At 41.1% G+C, this 13,881-nt stretch overlaps 1 protein-coding gene across 3 annotated transcripts in view; it reads left to right on the top strand.

Moving 5' to 3' along the window:
* The first annotated feature begins 406 nt into the window (after window positions 1-406).
* LOC126418549 (protein transport protein Sec24C) overlaps window positions 407-13,881 on the top strand; it is a 124,004-nt gene continuing 110,529 nt past the window's right edge. For 2 of the 3 annotated variants that reach the window (XM_050085381.1, XM_050085368.1), the window contains exons 1-2: window positions 452-880; window positions 8,155-8,378. In XM_050085381.1, the coding sequence (XP_049941338.1) occupies window positions 8,171-8,378 (208 nt within the window). In that variant the 5' untranslated portion in view covers window positions 452-880; window positions 8,155-8,170. Of the gene's footprint in view, window positions 881-8,154; window positions 8,379-13,881 lie in introns of all 3 variants that reach the window. The other variant, XM_050085373.1, reaches the window with a different exon arrangement.

Below are 13,881 nucleotides of genomic sequence, written 5' to 3'. Positions count from 1 at the left end.
CTTTGCAGTTTGCAGTCATCCCACAGATTAACGGGTGTTGAAGCAAAAGATAAGCTGAACAAAGTTATCGGATCAAATACAGATTTCGGGTTTATGAAGTCGTAAAAAAATGTTTTTGGTGGAAATGCGAAGTACTTTCAACTTCATTTGACTTTTCCCGAAGTTTCTTACCTTAACTAAGCTCCTGTCACTTCTTGTGACGTCGAAAGGTCATTTTCTATGTACAAAAATGTTCCTTCAGATAAACCCTTGATCCTAAGTGAAGAAATTTTGGAGATATTGGTTATACTATGCTGTTCTCAATGTGCACGTTTAGTAATATGATACTGCACGGTCCCTATTGTATGGATGGGATTCCTGTTTGCGCTCTTGGAAAAAAAATTGAATCATTGTTTTGGGCAAAGATGTCAAGTTGACGTGGCTCGCTGTGCGCATGCGCAGTAAGGCCTTACGTGGCAAAGCCAGCTGGAGAGAAGTACGTTTAGCATTTCGATATAATGGTTATATTGCCTGTAACGTGAAATTTTATCTTTTGTAACTGGATGTTAGTATGTGCTGTCGTTCCTGCAGAACTAGACTGCCTGATACTTGTTGGATTCTTAATTGAAAAAGTGATATTTCATGATTTCGAAAGCGCATCTATCGGTTTTGACGTTCGTTGACTGTGTCGTGTGTCAGTAATATAATACATATGTTGTTACCGTCAGACGTGTACATTATATACATGTTTTCAAAGGTGTAGCCTTTTGCATCATATGCTTTGCTGCTTCTGACAACTTAGTTTTGTTATCACCTGTGAGGACAAGTTAACGTGTTATTCAAGCTGTTCATGTGATTTATTCTTTTTAAGACATTCACAACTAAAGTTACTCCTGAAGAGGTAAGCACGACTGTTAATGAACTGCCTTTTCTTTGATCATTCACAACATGTCAGCTTTTTTGTGCTAAGGAGTTTTAGTCGTATGACGGACAATATACACTGATTCAGTATTGACATATTTCTGCTAAATGACGCTCACAAGAAATCAATGTTCTATTCTTCGTTACTCGTGAAACTGCTCGTACACTTAACTTTGATACCATATAAAATATCACATACACGTATTTCTTTGAAATTTGATCCACTGCTACAGTGCTTACTCCGAAATCTGAGGGAATGAAAGTCCGCCAATTTTATGAATTTTGCCTTAGTGGAAGTTTGTCGACTGCCTGTAGTAACAACCAATAATAATCTGTTCTGTGTACTGTAAATTGCCGTGTACGTTACGTGTGCAGCAATTCAGTCTGTCGTATTTTAACGCTGAAATTGTAGCTTGTTACAGATGTAACTACGATGGTGTGGTGTTACGTAAACGTAGAACTATCAAGGGAGCATAAGGGAGAAAATGATAACAGTGTTTCTCGTCACAAGTCATTTCATAAGTTGAATGTACGTTAGATGTGAAAGACAAGATGTAATGTTCGTGAACAGGAAAATGCTGTCAATGCCTTTTTTATGCTCCTGCAGATACGCGGTTTGACGCTTGTGTTTCTGTAAGGAATACAATACAGTCTGCGAAACTTGTTTCTATGCATTGTGCGACATTTCATAACTGCCGCAACGAAATTAGGCCTACTTTCACTTGATTCTTTCCGTTATTATGGACATAATTTATTGCATTTTATGAATTCGTATTATGTACTACATACGGACCTAATAAAGGTATAATAATTGTATTTAAACTGTAATGTGACATTACAGGGATAGCCAATAATAGACTTCCTATCAGTTTTGTTTTTACCAAATTATTTACGTCAAGTCGATTTTAAGACTTGGCCTTTCAAGTAGCGAACGTCTATTCAGTATACACTTGATTGCTCCGAAAAACTTTCACTAGGTTCACTTCTTTAGTAACGTGAGAAACCTATTATGTGCAGGTTAATTTCTTCACGGTCAGAGATTTGAAACAGCTGTCATTGGTTTTTCTGCTACATGAGTTTTGTCCAGTGTGAATTCCGGAACTCATTCATTCACAGAGCGTATATTCCTACTTTCAAAACAAACTCTTCTGTGATGAGTATCACTTTCCTAAATATGTAATACCAGTTTCTTTTTGCAGACATTTTCATGATATAGAACAGTAGTCTAGAAAACACATAGGTGTATGCAAAAGATCATTATCTCGGTCCTTTGTCTGTAATAATATTTTCAATTTCAACAGAGATGGTTGGCTTAGAAGATGCAAGTCTCATGCACTGAAGAGGCTAGATATTTATAAGAGTAGTCTTGTCAGTGCATTGTGAATTTTGAATTAGTAATGTGTGAACTGTTAAATTTAAACCTTGCTACTACATATAGGCCTATTTGTGATATACTTTATAGAGACATTTGCTCCTTCAATCAAGAGATCAGTCTTGAGCACAGCTTACATCAAAACATCAGCAAGTGTAATAGTTTGTTCATAAAGTCTTCAGATAATTTTTAAAAAAGTTTCGTTTACTGACGTAACGGGATAATTCATACACAAGAACCATTGTAGCTGTAGATCATCAGAATGCAGTGGGTCTTACACATTTCTAACTATAACAACATGAATTACTGGAGCTTATTAGCTGTGAATATTTACCATCTGTTTGGAGTTTAGTTCCAATTTTTGCATATAATTCCTCTGAAAAGTGTTATGTAACACTTGTGATTAATAGTGTTGTACTTTATTCTGCTGATGTAGTGTTCAGTTCAGCTTTAAAACATATCTGAATATTGTCATAAAAGACACGTTATGGTTGGGACCACTGTGAGAAGTTGCAAAACTGCACGACACTTTGATTACTTTTGTTAGGGCTAGGTTATACATATTACACTCGTAGGTTTGACTCTCACTTTGAAGATAATGATTATGAAAGTGAGTGTGATATGTGTGAAATTCGGTGCAGTCTTCAAATAGTGACAATTCTTTTAATGTCCAACATGCTATGATTGATAACAATAATTGCAGACTCATTGTCAGTGTGTTCTGACCATCAGTTTTTATTTATTCTTTGATTACTTCAGCCATCTGTAGAATGTCCTCAGGTGTGTATGTAAACAACAACAGTGTTGATACCTTCCAAGATAAATATGCTCTATATTCAGCTTCCCGTGACATACAGTACACCTACATTTACTTTAAGCATTTCAGGTTAACAGAAGCTTGGCCAATTCACAACCTGGTTCTTAGGTTATGCTACAGATCAATACTTCACAAGGCTTAAGACCTTTTTAATTCACTTTCATTGGCATGTCACCTTCCCGCATAATCTTATCTTGGGTTACACTACAGATCAGTCTGTTACTACAGCTTACATTCGAAATGTAACAGAGATGTGAGAACAATATTGTGTGTTCTATTCTCTTACTCTTTGCACATGTATGACTGCATCATCAATATGACACGGATAAAAGCAGACATCTGGTAGCAGTAGGTTTAGTAACCTGCATGGAAACGGCCATTCTCAGCGTCTCCAATATGGCACCTATGACTTCACAACATACACACGGCAACAAACATGAAAATACATATAGGCCTAAATAAGACAATAATGTCTCCCTTCAAAAATATAATCAAACTAATGGGACAGCTGTGGGGAATTGGGGGGATTTTAGGGTGGGGCAAGCTAAGTATAATAATTTATAAAAAACCACAATCCCAATCACACAAAATGGAAAAAAAATTTACCACATTCCGCTACACCAACAAAATCCATAGGAATCCGACACTTCATATGACCTATATAGCTCAACTGCAGCTGTTGATACCACAGAAACATCTACAACTACAAAAATTGGAATCGTACATTTCCCTTGACTTGTGTAGGTCCACCACAGTTGACGATAACAAAAAACCAACACCTGCAACTATGAAAAATAAAACCAAACCCATAACACCTCAAAAACCAAAAAATCAAACCTCCTTGCAAAAATTAAAACACAATCAATACACCATAAATACACAAAACATTACAACCCAAGAACAGTAGACACAAAAACACTTACTTTCCACCAACAAATTCCGGCACTTCAAACTAGGTTGACCACCCCAATTACACACACACACACACACACACACACACACACACACACACACACAAGAAAAACACAAACAAGAGAAACCTACCAAACCATACGCAACCTACCAACCCCAACCCCCCATGTCAGCCACCCCCACCCCCCCAAACCATAAACCGCCAACAAATAAAAGCCACAAAATAATCGAAACTCGAGTACACCTTTACAAATCGACGACAACTGCAACAAAAAAGGTCCTCTACAACATAATCGTAAAACAATCCCAACCCCCCTCACCTAAAGCTCAAATGAATACAGCACATTACACACACACATTATCAAACACAACAAGACATCTACAAACACAACCACCTCATAAACTAAACTCTGCACCGTAATTATGCCACACACCGCAACACCCTTACGTCACGTCACTGGTCAAAACAGACAGGTAGAATGGGACACTTCCATTGACCTGTATACTACTGTAGTTCATTTCATTATCTAAAATGTATAAAACAATATTGTCAGTAACATGTTATTCAGTTCAATATTTATATCCTTTTACTCACTTATACAGTGCTGACATTTTCCTATGTAATATTGTCAGCCAATGTCTTTTGAACAACTTCCTCTTTAATATACAGTAAGCCCGCTCTCCCCCATTTGCACTTTTCGTTCTGTGTGTTATATGTACATAAGGTGCACCATAATACTCGTCTGAGACTTATGTATTATTTATTAAAACTTTTCAGAATTTATCTTGCAGTACTAATTTTATAATGAGAAGTGTGTTAAGTTGACATGAACATAGACACTAGGTACACTAAAAATCAATCTGCTACTGCAATATTTATTTCACATTCACATGGGCTTCATCAACAATTTTTACTTTAGTAGTACATCAGTGTATTAAGAGGGAGAAAAACAAATAAAATATATTGCCTCTTTTCTTACCTCCTGCAGGTTACAGGGCACATATTGCCAACCAGCCTGTCAAATGCCATCCATCCATCCATCCATCCATCCATCCATCATCATCTTGCCAATCTGTGTATCAACAGGTCAAGTGCACTGCTTGGCACTGCCCCTAATCTAGTTTTTAGCCCACAGTTGTCAAGATCATTTGTTTTCATCCAGAATAACCACTATTAGTGTCACTCGCAACAGCTAGATTAGCTGGAAAAGATTCAGTATCTGGAACTTTGCTGTTTATGGTGCTTTGTGCAGCTGTTGAAATGTGTGTGACGGAACATTCATTCAGCCGTCCTTATGGTTGAGCTGATCCCACAAAACAGCCATTTAGGGTAAAGGGCATCCAAATATTTTCAAATATCAATAGCTGCATGTCAAGGCAGTTTGTGGATGTAAAATCCCTCCCACATTGTGGACGCCAAACACCATGCACATTTGAATATGGCTTCTGCATATGGATTCATAATCAAATTGTTCAAGACCCCCCCCCCCCCCCCAAAAAAAAAAAAAAATTAGTGATAATTGCAGATGGTAGGCACATTTCCTAGGCAATGCTGTACACACACTTTTGGCTCTGTCCTGTGGTATATTAGGGTAGTGATTTGTGCCACTTAGTCGGAATTAACATCCCTCCCTCCCTCCCTGTGTGTGTGTGTGTGTGTGTGTGTGTGTGTCAGCAATTATAGAATACTGTGCTGCAGCCAGAGAAAGACTTGTTAACTGCCTGTTTTTGACTTCCACTATTGGTTATTTACAAATGACCTTGTATGTAGAATCTTGTTACATTCTTGTAGGGCTACATGACAAAATTACAGTGTTTGCATTTCCTGTTATCTTGTCAGTATCTTTTATGATTGCTTCAGCAAGTGAAATGCTTTAGCACTTAAGATCACATTGCTTTCTATGGATGAAGTTCACTGCATAACAGAAAGCAGAAGATTACATTAAGAGACTAACTATGTGAGAGTGACCCAAAACTCGGAATGGCATAAGATAATATGTAGTTTTACAAGGTTTGTTTTCAAAAAGCCCCGACTAACATTTTATAGGCATGCAGTTTAATTCCACGTCTGGCCATCCAGCATTGGTATTTCATAGTTTCTCGGAGTGTGTTACAGTGCATGCCAAGAAAGTTTCCTTGAAAAGGTCATGGCCTTTCTCTGATACTTGTATAATGTTGATGGTATACTTAACCCCATGTTATTTCCCTTCTCTAGCATACTAATTAGAACACTTACACAGAAATTGATGTCTGAGCTTCAAATTCCTTGCTTGTCTCTTTCCTGTCCTTTGCTTCTCTGCATACAGCTTTTTACTCTTAACCCTCCCATTTTTTTAATCACTCTTTTTGTATCTTTGTAACTTGTTTTCTGTCGTCATGTGCTTGTGTGACTCTCTAGATTGTTCCAAATGCATCATATCTAAGTACGCATTTACTATACGAATTCTACTGTATAATGAATCTGTGCGTATACTTGTTCCAGTGAATATAGGTTTTTTATTGCCTGTTCTTTGGGTTTAGTCATTTAATCATCTGCAGCCTCACAGTCTCACTGTGGCATGAATTGAAATAATTGTGTTTGGAAAATTCATTTAAAAAATCTATTTTGGTTGATATTGTTGGGTTGGTGCACAAGTTCGTAGTGTTTTTCCATAGTAAGTTTAATAAACATTGTAGATACACGTTAATCACCAGTAATATGTTCTTCTTCCCCATTTACAATAGTCTGCCAAAGGTGGGGTAACTTTTCAATTCCATGATTGTAGAAATCACGTGGCTTCTAGGTTAAGAACTTGTCGAGCCAAGTTCTGAACACATTTTCATCTGGAAAGGAAGTTCCTTGAATATTGTTGGATAGTCGGACAAGGTGAAAATCTGAGGGTGCAAGGTCAGGCGAATAAGGCAGGCCTGGAATGACTTCCCAACCCAACTCCCGTAGAGAGTTTTTGTCAGTCTAGCAGAATGTGGACAGGCATCATCATGGAGTAGCATCACTCCATGCATCTTCCTGGTTGTCGTTGTTGTTTGATTTCATCTGAAAGACATCTCAGTTGTTGACAGTAAATAACAGCAGTGATGGTTATACCTCTGGCAAACAATTCATAGTACTCCACTCAGTCACTGTTCCACTAGATGCGTAACATTATCTTTTGTGGATGCACGCAGGTCTTTGTACAGGGAGTTGCTGCTTTCTTTGGTTTCAGCCATTCCTTTCTTTTTCGTATGGTAGCATAAAGACACCATTTTTCTTTGCTATTAAGGATAAAGGATAGGAATGGTCAGTGTTGTTCATGAGCCAATTGGGGACGGGCAAGCAGAGATGCATTTGTTGGTTTTTTTTGTGATTTTGACTTAGAGCTTAGAAAATTTTTGAACCTGCCTCATTGCATGCAAACATCGCACGATGGTAGAATGACCACAGTTAATCAAATTTGCCACTTCTCGAGCAATCTCACGTGTATCATTATGGATTAATGTTTTTAAACAATCTTCCTCAAATCCTGAAGGTCTTTCTGAACATGGAGTCACTAATGTCAAAACGCTCCTACTTAAAATAAGACCATTTGCTAACTGTACTCTGTCCAGTGACATAATCTCCATACATGATGCTTATGTTTCTGGCTGCCTTTACTGCTGTCCCTCTTCTAATGAACTCAGGCAGAAGAGTATGTTGGCAATGTTCAGATTTCTAGCTCAACTTACTTTCTCAATTTGACAAAATAACAATATGTTAACTCAAATAAGAACAGTAAACTACAAATAAAAAATGCGAATTGATAAATAATCGCATAGCAACTGGAAACCGTTATGCAAAACAAAAACGCTATGAACTTACGCACCAGCCTAAATATATTTAATGCCATGGTCATTTGATGTAATTGAGTTGATTCTTTTATCACAAAGATATATTGCTGTTGACGTTATATAACTGCATTTAGCATCTGCCCTTCCAAACAATAATATAATTGAAATAATGTGTGACTGTCGGAGGTTGTAACTGGTTTCAACCAAAACTGATTTTGAGTAACTTCCATCTTTACAGGCTTCTGTAGCTGGTATTGTGAATCCAGTATTGTAGAAACTAAAGATTGCATTTCTTGTTGTGTTAAGTGTATGTACTGCCATTGTGCTAAATTGAGGAGATGTTTTACAGAACCAGCGGATACACAATGAATCCGCAGTACGCAGCCCAACAGCAACCACAGTATGGTGGTTATGGTGGAGGGGGTAATGGTGTTATCTCTCCAGGAGCACCACCTTCATGGGCGCAGAATGGCCCTCCCACAGGAGTTGGACTTGTGAGGCCATCGACACACAATGGTGGCCCAGGGTATCCTAATCCTGCTGTATCTAACGGTCCTACACCATCGCATCAGGGTAAGAACTTCAATTTCAGAACTCATGTTATTGTTAGTTTTAGTGTTTAGTATGTCTTCTGACACACAGTAATATTGAAAAGGTACTCATCGAAGGAACAATGCGGGCAGGAGTTGTCATACAATCTCTGTTAGTCCCTCTATCTCTCTTATTTTGTCTTGTAGAAAAGATTTATCATCTAGTGACAAGTTGGTGTAGCTTAGTGAGCATTTTGATATAAATGCGTTCTGTATCACAAAGAATAAGTAAAATGACAGTGGTATCAGACTGCATTCATTCTAGAATTCAATTCATATTACACAATATGAATATGAAACAGGAATTTATGCCACTTGCTTATAGAGTGCAGTCTTCAGTATTTCAGCCAAACAACTGTTACAGAATCTGCTTTCTGTTCATTGTAAGGGTGATCAGATGATGTGACAGGTATGCTGAATTTCCTTTGGTGAAGTCTGAGAAATGAAACAGAATTAGGAACTCGCTGTACTTACACAAGTATCATCGAGATGGTAATTAGAAATGTTCAAAAATTGATTATTCCCTTTGGAAAACTGTAATATTAGGTGACAGAATATCTGTCCACCAATTGCCATCTGGAGCTGATCATCAGATTCCTGCCAACAGATGAAAGTACATGAAAGTACAAAATCTCACACTGCCAGAGGAAGCTGTCCACTCTTTTGATCAAAAACCTCAAAAGTGATGTCCCTCTCCCTCCTTAGCCACAACTACCCTCCAGAAAGTTAACAATAATCCTCCCCCCCCCCCCCCCCCCTTTGTAGCCAAGAAGCCCAGCCTGCCCTCCTTACTGAAACATTTAATCCCAGCACACCTCACGCCCAAACCCAACCATAGCCATTATCATAATTCAGCACCTTGCACTCCCAGCCCTCATTCCATTGTTAACATCTTATCTAGATCCTTTCATCCTGAGACATTTCTTACTTTGTCACGCACCCAAATTCAATTTCACTACTCCTGTCAAAGATCTCCTCTCATTAATCCATCGCCTCATTTAGAAACAGCAGGTCATTATCCTGCGCAGTTAGTGCTGAACTTTGCCTAGAACAGTTCCAACTTAAATCCAAAATTCTAAGAAAACTTTATTTTCTCCCATTCCTTTCAGAAAAATATCACATGAACTCCAGACATTTCTTAAGCTGAGTCCTGAGCTGTCTGTGATGTGTAGGCAGAGAGCTTCACTATTATTGTCGCCATCATCCCCTCTCCCCTCTCAGTAGACAGCCTCCACTACTGCACTACTAGACTGTGGGGAGTATGTGACAGAGGGGCTTCATTCATTCTACATCACCTTACAAAACTATTCCAAATCGCCCCATTCCTTCCATCCACAATGAGTGCCAGAAAATACTTAAACCCCTAGTCCCCATCCCCAAGAAGCCTAATCACACTTTCTTCCACACAATTCATCACCCTTCCTGATCCAGAGTCTCCCATCTTCTACCTTCTTCCGAAAATACACAAGAACAACCATTCTAGCTGTCTCTTCATAACCTTTTACGAAGCCCTCTACCATACGTACACCATCCGATTAAAAATATTCGGACACACCTACATAATGCAGAATTGACCACTAGACCTGGCAGTATAAAAGGAGGGCCAGAATGTTATGTTGTTAGTAGAGAAGCAGTAACAGCAGAATGCATAGATCTGGAGAGCTCAGTGATTTCAAATGTAGTCTAGTTACTGGGTGTCACTTAAATAAAAAAAGTCCATCAGGCTTATTTGAACCCTTCTAAAGCTGTCCAATTCAACTGTTGTGACTGTGAAGTGGAAATGACAACCACTGGTAAACCAAGAATATACAGAGACTGCATGTACTGATGGAATGGGACGAGTTCAAACATTGGCTTCACTCCAGACCTCTGCATCCAATATCACTGCTTTCTTCTGGTTTTTGGTTGAGGATGCATGGGTTGTCATTCCTACAAAGACATTTGTACAACTCATTGAAAGTTTCCCCAGCAGGGTTCAAGAATTCCTAAAGGGGAAGGATGGACACACTCCATATTAATATCCTCCAATAGTTGTCCGGATACTTTGATAAGATAGTGTCTGTCAGCGCCAGTAGACCACCACTTCCAATCCATACAGAACCTACCATTCTAAATAAGATGCCAGCTACGTCCAGGATTGTCTCTTTATCTGTTCTCTCCCTCTCCCACCTGGAACCCTTTTCATTGCTGTTAATGCTACATCACATTGGGTAGTCATACAGTCTAGAGGTCATAGCCCTAGAACACTACTTCCCCTAACAGCCACTGATAAGTCTGTGTAAAACCTTGTTAATATCTTTGTAATCAGCTTCATTCTTACCTGTAACTTCTTCACTGTTGAGGATAAGATATAACAGACAAATCAAGGGAACTCCTGTATGTATCAGAGAGGCCCTGTCCTATGCCGTTCTTTTCATGAGGTGCACAATTCATCCAGATTGTTACTGAACCTCTGGTTTCATACTTATTTATTGATACCTTTGTGCCCATGACTCATGGTGAAAGAGAAATTCTCTGCTTTCTGAATACTGTAATTCTTTTCCTCAACGCACATTCATCTTGGCCTTTTCCATATTCAAATTTACCTCCCTTGACATTCACTCGCATGTCACTCAGGCTCAGAACCAAACCTCAGTCCATATAAAATCAACCAATAATCAATGATTCCTCTGCTTTGACAGCTACCATCCTTTACACATCATAAGCTCCCTTCCCTGGAGCTTGGGTACCCATGGCAAATGTATCCACTCAACCACTGAATCACCCAATACCTACACTAACAAGGTCTTGGACTCTCCTGTCCCACAACTATGCCACAGATCTTGGACACAAACAAATCCCCCAGGCAGCTTCTTCCCTTCACCCTCTGAAAATACAGTTCCCTTTTCCAAAAAAACTCATAAACGCCCCACTTGTTACCCAGTATGACCCAGACCTCAAATGCTTCAATACATTACTCCACCAAAGCTATGCCTTTTCCAAGGTAAGCTCCTGGAATTAGGCATTCTGTCCCTGGTATCGTTCGATCTCCCCCCCTTCCATCTGCTCCCCCCCTCACCCCCTTCTCTCCCACCCCTCCTGGAGTGCACAAATCTTTTGTGAGAATGTGTGTGATGAGCGTGGAGCTCAGTCATTACAGTACTCCTTCCTTTCAATTTTATACTCTGACTATACATTTTCTCTGACTTGGTCTTCAGCAAGGCTTTCTCATTTACAGCCTGGCTTTTCTATAGGACACTGATCATGATTGTGTGCTTTGCTTTTTCCAGTCTTTATTTTCCTACTCATTTTGGCTAACTCATGTTTGGTCCCTGTTTCAGGTTTGACCTCCATTCAGCTCCCAGGGGGCTCACAGTTCTTTCGCGAGTTCATGTGTGGCGCACTTGGGGCCCCGAGCTATTGTAGCTCATTTTTCATTCCCTAGCTGCTTTCCATTCTCCCTGCCCCCTCCCTCCCTGTCCCTGCCCCTTCCCTGTTGCCACCTTCTTCCCCTCTCTTGGTGTTCTGCTTTATGTCAACCTGGCTATTGGTTGCAGTTTTGTTCCTTTTGCCTGTTCTTTCACCCTTTTGGTCCCCACTTGATGTTTGACCTCCACTTCAAAATTTCCTGTTTTTAGTGTGAGCCATATGGGGAAGAATCCCTCCATAGCATGTACGGCGTGTATTCCTCTCCCCTTTCCCTTCCCCACTGTAGCCCACCTTCCACCCTGCTAGGTCACCAGCGCCATGTGGTGGGGCTGTTATGTACCCATATGGCTGAGACCCCTGACAACAGAGGGATCGCACTACTGATACCTGAGCTGTTACCTCGCCGTGTATGCCAAGGAATGGTTGCTTTTCTTCTTGGAACATCGGAACTCCCGACAATGGCCGACATGCCAGACGGCCCTTGATGTGGCTGGGTGGCACCCATGGGGAGAGCCCCTGGTCGGAGTGGGTGGTATCAGGTCGGATGCTTGGCACATGAAACATATCAAGCTGCAAAAATCTGGCGATTCTCACAAGGTCATCTCTTCAGATGGTGAAGGATCCTTAAATGCTGTCTCATATGACCTGGCAGTATTCCCTTCCCTGGCTGCACCATAGGAGGGGGGCCAGGTTCGCTGTCTTGGGCTGGAACCTTTTCCCTATTACCTCGTCTGTTCTAGGACAGATGGGGACACATTCACCACCACAAAGCCATTGTTTTTTGTGGAAAATATTGAGGACAAGTTTGGTGAAGTGGAGTCTATTAGGAAGATGCAGTTGGGCTCCATGTTGATCAAAACTGCTTCTGCCACCCAATCCGCAGCTCTTCATGCCTGTGATCATCTTGGCAACGTCCCAGGTTCTGTCACTCCTCACCAACCTCTGAGTATGGTCTAGGGAGTCATTTTTCATAGGGACCTCACCCTGCAAACTGATGAACTCTGGGCTAATCTGGAGCGGCGTGGCGTTCATTTTGTTCGATGTGCGCAGGAGGGTCACAAAGACAACTGCACCGAAACTGGCACCTTCATCCTGACTTTCGAGGGGGATACCCTCCCAGAGAAGGTCAAGGTTATGTGCTACAGATGTGATGTGAAGCCGTACATCCCCCCACCCATGCGGTGCTTTCGGTGCTTGCATTTTGGGAATATGTCTTTCCGCTGTACGGCGGAGCCTATGTGTGGTGACTCTGGCCACCCCGTCGATGAGGGAAGCCCTTGTGTTCCACTGCATGTGTGTGTTAATTGTGCTGACCGCCACTCCCCTCACTCGCCGGATTGCCTATCCTACAAGAGAGAAACGAAGATAACAAGAATATAAGTCCCTGGGTCACCTGTCTTACACTGAGGATTGCCAAAAGTAAGTGAGTGACTCCATCCGGTGTCACTCTCTTCCTCCTCCTTCTCCTCCTTACCCCAGTCCCGCCCCGCTCTCCCCTCCACCTCCCCTGCCGTTCCCATAACCTTCTGTCAGGGAGTCACCTCCCCACCCTGGCCGAAGAAGTGCCCCCCCATTTCGGCATCTGCAGGTGATCAGGCTCCCTCCTGGGAACCCTCTCCCCGGGTCTCTTAGGCCAGAAGACTGTTACCACCACTCGGCCACGAGGCGCACCATCTGTGGGCCCCGAAGTCTCCTGCTCTCTTTCGGTTCCCGATCTTGCAGACGCCTGTACTCCCCATGTCCTACCCACCTCCATCTCATAAAGAGGAGGAGGAGGAAAAGAAGAAGAAAAAACATAAATCACAAGAAAAGGCGTCCTCGGTGCCCCCGGAAGTGCCAACTCCCCTCTTGCAACCTGAATCTGACATCTTATTTATGGATGTCACCCCATCCTTGTCAGTGACAACTACTGACAATGTGACCTGATGTCCTCCGCAGCTCCTTCATGCTTACCTTGGACTCGCGCCACACAATCATCTAGCAAAACTGCAACAGCTACTATCGTCACCTACCGGAAAATATAACGTCTTGTCTCCTCTTATTCTGCGTTCTGTCTTGTTCTCCAAGAAATGCATTTC

Source organism: Schistocerca serialis, chromosome 1 (assembly GCF_023864345.2).
Source record: "Schistocerca serialis cubense isolate TAMUIC-IGC-003099 chromosome 1, iqSchSeri2.2, whole genome shotgun sequence".
Taxonomy (NCBI): Eukaryota; Metazoa; Arthropoda; class Insecta; order Orthoptera; family Acrididae; genus Schistocerca; species Schistocerca serialis.
Note: the sequence above shows the minus strand (reverse complement) of the source record. Positions and strands in the feature narration are given on the sequence as shown.